The sequence below is a fragment of the Copadichromis virginalis genome, linkage group LG11, assembly GCF_057382275.1.
Source record: "Copadichromis virginalis isolate Kocher_CV1m ecotype Utaka linkage group LG11, C_Virginalis_male_GT1.1, whole genome shotgun sequence".
In the NCBI taxonomy this organism is placed as follows: domain Eukaryota; kingdom Metazoa; phylum Chordata; class Actinopteri; order Cichliformes; family Cichlidae; genus Copadichromis; species Copadichromis virginalis.
The window spans coordinates 18,386,054-18,393,145 of NC_140628.1; the positions used below are offsets into that span (position 1 = coordinate 18,386,054).

The window sequence follows — 7,092 nt, forward strand, 5'->3', positions numbered from 1 at the left end:
GCCCTCGGGTGAAATTCCATGACTTTTCCATAACTGAGCTTGAGTACTTTTATGTCCTAAAAACACACCTTCTTCCTAATTTGGGCTGAAACAGGGATGTAATGCGAGGAAAAAAATAAATCTAAAATAAATCTAAACTTTGACAGCACTTTGGTTAAGGTTCCTGACTTTGCCTGACTATCAGTAAAAAGTGATATTCCAGGACCTCCATGACCAGTGTGAACCCCTGTTGACAGAGATCAACAAGAAAGTCTGGGTACGTCTCTCTCTCCCAGCATGCCTCGGTGAGTCTAACAAACCTGAAACCCCCGACAGGGACACAGAGGAAGGCGCTGTGGCTTTATGCTGTGTGTGGCTAACAAGATGTGTGTGTGTGTGTGTGTGTGTGTGTGTGTGTGTGTAAGTTGTGTGCAACAGGGAAGCTGACACACACTGTGGAGGAACGGGTGGGATTGAGAAGGGGCAGCCAGGGGTCACGCTGTAATTACACATCATAGTCCCTGTGGTCAGTCCACTGACTTCCTCTGACTGCGGTGCCTCAGCCACACGAGCAGGGATGGCAGGTGGTGGTGGGAGTGGATGGTTGTAGGAAACTTGGAATAATAAGGATAGCACATGTTATATCTATTTTCAGATTTCTATTGTTTAATTAGCTCGTGTATTATTTTTTCCTTGTCCTGTTTTTTATATTAACTCTGTGCATCGTTTGCAGTACGTCCAGCACACATGTCACACCTCTACAGTAACCGGTTGCCGTTTTCACATACCGTGCGTGGTCCTGTGTGGGTGGTAGGTGCCATAGAGGATGAGTGTAACGCTGTGTAGAGCTCCGGCTGCCTCCTCTTCACTTGGCCTCGCGCAGCTCCTCACTGTGCCCTTGCGGTCAGTCACCTGGAAACAATCACCATGACAAAGACACCATTTCACCAAAAAACCGATCAATCGATCAACAAGTCAATCAATATTTTATGTGAAAATGTCCAAACACAGCAATACTAAAACCAAAGGCAAAGAATGAGAAGATCTGGCAGTATGTGAATAAAGCATGTAATCGTTAAACTGAGAATTTATCTTACAGTAAACTATTGGATGAACCTTTTCATGATGGAAAAAGTTTTTTTTAGGAAAGCGCCAGACTTCTCTTATAAAAAGGTGATGAAGTAATGGTATACATAAACATGAAATGGATTTTGATCGTAAATTATCATGCAGGAATTTAGTGGAATACACCGATCCATTCTGGCATAATTTAAATATCTAACTTTAGTTCATATCAGCTGAATTAATCCCAGATGCTTACATCGGATTTTGCACATGCGTCCCAACAGAAGCTCTGGTCTCAAGAGGTTAAGAAAGAGAATAAACATAGTAGCAGACTTCCCAGCATGCATTGTTACAGAGATAAAACTCCCCAGAGTCTCTGTCCGTTACTTTTACATTTATTAAAGCATAAAAACTGTGAACTAACGCTTCTTACTTTGTTTAATCAACCCACATTTTTAAGGCAGGAAGAGCTTATGTGTTAAAACCAAAGTGTAGATTACAAAATCATAAAGTCTTCATACAACAATACAAAAATAAACTCGATGGCAACCTTGAGTGTATAATGTGGATGGATATTCAGTAATGTGTTTTTTATAATGAAGATATCTTCTGGAAAGAAGGAATAAGGAATACTGTTACTGTAAGCATCAGTCTCAGCCCAGAATTTCACATCCACAGTTTTTAGTTTATTTATTTATTATTTTTTAATTGAGTTTAAGAGTTTAAGTGAAGGACAGAAGTTATTCATTTACTCTAAACAACCACAAAGAGTATCGACATGCCAACTGTTCAGCTGTTTTGAGGGATGTTTTTGGCTAGAGGTGGGTGGGGGTGAGATCATGTGACAGCTCAATCTGATGACTTAGTACTTAAAACTTGTACACAACAACACAAAAGACTTGTGACCTTTAATTTACAACGAAAAGCCTTTGACTGTCACAGCAGCAAATGCAGCGTGTTGCAGCAAAAGTGCAAGTTGAGGTCTGTAATCTCCAAAGGTACAAGATGAATCATTCCATAATTTTCAAGGCAAAAATTAACTTCATCCCTACAAGAGCTGGTCAAGAGCATTCAACAGTGATCTTAGAGAAGCAACTGTTGCTGCCTGTCAATATGGCAAGTGGTATAAGAACATTTTCTTTAACAATCTGAAGTCACCATTCCAAAAACAGAAACAGTATTCATTAGTGGAAAACATTCTAGACAGCTGTCAGTGAAATTCACCTCAGCATCAGTCCGTGCAATGCGCAGAGAAAGTCCAAAAAGATCCAAAAGCTACATCTCATACTCTACAGAGCTCACTTAGCATGTTAAATGCTAATCATGACTTGCAATTAGAAAAAGGCTGAACAAATATAGCCTGTTTGAAAGGGTTGCCAGGAAAGAGCTTCTTCTTTCTATTAAAAAGCAAAACAAAACATGGCAGCGCATCTTAAGTTTTTAAAATTGAATCTGAACAAACCGCAAGACTTTTGGAACTATGTCCTTTGGACAGACGAGACCAAAATGGAGATGTTTGATGTGATGTTTTGTCCAACTGTCAAGCATGGTGGTGGAGGTGTGATGATTGGGTCTCGTTTTCAGTCACAGGACCTGGATACCTTGCAGTCATTTGGTCAACCAACTGTCGACTACTGCCATACAGACCTAGATCTAGATTTAATCATGAGGCCATCTGTCTGACAGCTAAAGCTTGTAACCGGACAAGGATCACAAGTGCACCGGCAAATCTACAACAGCAACAGAGTTGCAATGGCGCAGTCAAAGTCCAGCCTCAACCCGACTAAAATGCCTGGCAGGACCTTAACAGATCTGTGCATAAACGAATGCCTGCAAAATTCAATGAACTGAAGCAACAATGTGAGAGACTGATAAAGTCATACGGAAAACTATGACTTCAAGTTATGGCTACAAAGGGTGGTGAAAACTATCTTTTTCACTCTGTCATGTCAGTTCTCTGACTTCCACTTTCAATTACATCAAATCATTATTTTATTCATAAATCAGGACAGTATTTGGATAAAAAATGGAAAAATGAAATATTTTCTGTAGCTCAGCCCACAGATAATTAAAAGAAACATATCTAAATTACCTGACTGTTATGAAAACCCACAAAATCCCCTTTTAGTCAAGCATTGTTCAAAGATGGCTTTATACCATAAATCTGCTACATCAACTGTCCAGTCTGCCTCTCTGCCTGTGTGTGTGTGCATATGTGTGTGTGTATATTCTACGCAGTGTGTGTGTGTGTGTGTGTGTGTGTGTGTGTGTGTGTGTGTGTGTGTGTGTGTGTGTGTGTGTGTGTGTGTGTGAGAGTGCTCAGAGCAGATCGGAGGCCAGGCATGGCAGCCCCCAGCTGAGTGCTGCATTGATTTGTTGTTGGTAAACAAACAGCTGGATGCTACAGGTGGATCAATATGCCTTGCACGCCTCCCCGCCTCCCAGCAGGACTTTCTACTAGGTTGACATGGCTCTCTGAAGAGCTGCAACCCTGCTGTCACCGGGAAACCTCACGAATCAAATATTTCAAATTCCAGATTGTTTCTAATTGAGCTGAAGTTCGTTTTACACATAAAGTTATGTTCCTGAATTCATAAAATATGCTTGTGAGTTCCATAACTTTGTAATCATTTTGTAAAGCACATATTTGGTGTCAACTATAAGTGCACCTTATCTTCATTATAACTGAAGATAAGGCAAAAATTAAGAAGCAGTCATCCAGCTATTACACTGAAGGCGTGACGAAAATGATATTTAACTACAATGTTATAAAAAATGTGAGAACTACATGTGGAGACAAAATCGGGGCATAGAGGATAGACAGATGTTAAACTGACTTTTAGACAAAAGGGAGACAAAGAACATGAAAGGATTAGCAGAAGTAGAGGAACAGAGGGGAAAGTGGAAGGATTTCAAAAGCCAGAGAGAGAGAGTGAAACTACAGAGACAAAAAGAAGTTGGAGAGGGGGATTAGTGATGGGCCAGAGATGGCAGGATATCGAAACGGGTGAGTGTCAGGGTGATGGGAGCGAGACCCGGTGACTGGGAATGATGAGGAAGGAGTTCAGAAAGAGATGCTGATACACAGGTAGTGGAATTGTGAAAAAAAACAACATAGGAACAGTGAGAGATGGTGAGAGTGGGAGGATGATAGACAAAATGAGATGAAAAGAACAAAAACAGAGGACAAATTATGCATTTAGCGGAGAGCATCACTGAGAAAGACAATTAAATGGAGACATGAAAAGAAAAGACAAGAAAACTGTACTTTATGATGTTTTCAGTGCTTCTTCCCAGAGGAAGTATCAACTCCTTTCCAGGACACCCCGCTCCACATTTATACAATCATACACCTGGAAGATACTTTCACCACAAGTCCATAATTCTTAAAAGTACAGCTCCTCTGAGAAAGGACGTGACTTTGCACCGTGTTAAATTTCTGAATCAAAGCAAAGCTCGCTAGCAGCTACATTAGGCATCACTGCTGTGTCATTTCTCCAACCATTTCTACACCATCCTCTCCTTCTTAAAAGTTGACACCTTTTTACAAATACGTACTGATTGTTTTGCAGGTGGCAGATGTTTGTTTAGTCACTGTTACTATGGGTGTTAATTCTAAATAAATGGCTTTGTTAATTCTGCCAAGAAATGGTCAGTTTGTGATGATATAAAATACTTTCCTGAGATGTGTTTCCACATTTTTTAAATATAGATTCACTTTAATCTGAACCAATTATGCCTTCACTCTTTTTTCTCTCATGCAGTGGGGGAAATACTTGTAATAACGATTTAATCGCCTGCTAATTTTGTAAGTTTGCTCACTACCAAAGAAATGAACAGTCTGTAATTTTGTGCTAGTTTTATTTTAGTGGAGAGAGAGACAGGATATCAACCAAAAATCTGAAGTTATAAATTGATTTGCATGTCACTGAGTGAAAATAGTATTATTTTATTTATTAGTATTATTATGAAAAAAGTAGTTGATCCCCCACAAAAAACTTGACTTGGTATTTGGTGGAGAAACCCTTGTTGGCAAGTACACTAGTAACACGTTTCTTGTTGTTAGTCACCAGGTTTGCACATCTCAGGAGGGATTTTTTCACTCCTCTTTACAGAAACTCTAAATATTTTAGGTTTCTTGGCTGCTGCTTCACAAGCTTCAGCTCCCTCCACAGATTTTCTATAGGACTGAGGTCTGGAGACTGGCTAGACCACTCCATGACCTTAATGTGGTTCTTCTTTAGCAGAAGGTGGCAACTAAAACAGTTGCTACCTTGTCACCAAACTTCTTGCTGATGGACTTCACATTCCAGCCTTCTGCAGGTGTACAATCTTGTCTTGACCAGGTCTTGACCATGGTGGTGGAAGAAGCTGATTCTGTGGACAGGCTAGCATTTTATTCACGTAATGAGTTGAGATCAGGATATAAGACATCTATCGTCTTATTTATAACGATATAAATCACAAAAATTTAACATTTTCTGTAAATTCTGTGAATCTCGGGCAGCTCGACTTGCGTGAAGTGTTTCCAGCTGGGCGTCATGTACCCGGAGTCGAGTGTTTGACCCAATCCATGAAACTATATATTTTTCTACATAAGTTGTAACGGCCGCAGTTTTCGTTGTATTTATTACACGGTGTGCTGCGGGGGAAAGCCCGTTCCAACGTTTGCATCTAAGGTTTATTTTTTAGCACATAACGGCTCTTTTTTGCTTCTCATCCGTAAACACTCTTCATACTGTTTCACGTGATTCCGTTTATTTTGAAAAGTCTCAACAGGATCTTGAGCTTTATTGTGAAAGGCGTATGTGGAAAATAAACAAGCGGACACGCCATGGTTTTATCGTCGTTGTTGCTAACGACAACGCATGAAAACAGGCGCATGTCGGTCTGTAGTGTGGTTATATTGAATATAAGAGAAAGAGAGAACTTTAAGAAATAAATATAGCCACTACAGTGACCATCAAAATGATGAAAAAATATTGCCATAAACAGTTTATTTTGCGACACCACGAAACAAACGATAGCGATGAAACGATAAATGGCTTTTATATCATCGTTATATCGAACAGCCCTAATCAGGAGTATCTGAAATTAAGCAACTGATTGATGTAATCTGTGTATCACATGGGCACACAGTCAATCTGTGGGAATCAGAATTGGAGATGGGTTGTAGGAGATCAAATACTTATTGCACTCAATGTAATGCAAATCACTTTATGACTTTTATGTAATGTGTTTTTTTTCTGGATTTCTGTTTAATATTGTGTCTCTCACAATTAAAATGATACTAGCATAAAAACGAGAAATGGTTTATTTCCACCACTGTATATTTACTGTTAAAATAGTATGTGATCATAATAAGTACATTAACATATTAACTCACTCACTCACTTTAGGAGGGGAAGCCAATCAAGAAAAAGTTGGCTTGAAGACTGACAAGCTAAATTGACAGACGTATAAACTGAGGGGCCAGTGCCCAGTACAAGAACAATGAAGATTATTCTAAGCTTTGATTTATGCAAAGCTACCGTAGTAGACTCTAAGAATAAAAACTATCAAGCGAGAAATGAGGTCCCATTTTAAAAGACTTATCAAGTCTAACTTCATATAATTTTATATAACAGAAAAATTAAATCTGTAATTTAAAAAACAAAACTGCTGCATTGTCTGTTAAATGTTATTTTCTTTTCACAGATAACAGAATATTAAATAATAAGGTTTCCCACCCAACAGTTCAGTCTGCAGTTGTACTAACAGGTGTAAAATGTGCAACAGGAAGTTGCTAGACAACGGCACACAGGGCTCAGTCTACTCTCATGGAATAAACAGAAGCTTCAAAATAAAACCTCCAAAAAAAGAAACCTGCGATTGTTGGCAGTGTTAGAGAGTGAAGCAGTGTCAGATGGGAGGGGAGGAGGAGTCTTGCTGCGTCTACATATGTAAAGCAGCAGGGAAGCAGCAGTGTGTCAGACTGAGGCTCTGGCCCAACCTGGGCTCCTCACTGCTCCCTCCAACACATCAATCATCCAAAACAGGGCCATCATA

At 39.6% G+C, this 7,092-nt stretch overlaps 1 protein-coding gene across 1 annotated transcript in view; it reads right to left on the reverse strand.

The window, feature by feature from the left end:
* Positions 1-7,092, reverse strand: part of LOC146698347 (furin-like) — a 78,369-nt gene that overhangs the window by 11,368 nt on the left and 59,909 nt on the right. Inside the window, exon 7 of the mRNA XM_085473435.1 lies at positions 768-891. Coding sequence (XP_085329561.1) covers positions 768-891 — 124 coding nt within the window. The remainder of the gene's footprint in view (positions 1-767; positions 892-7,092) is intronic.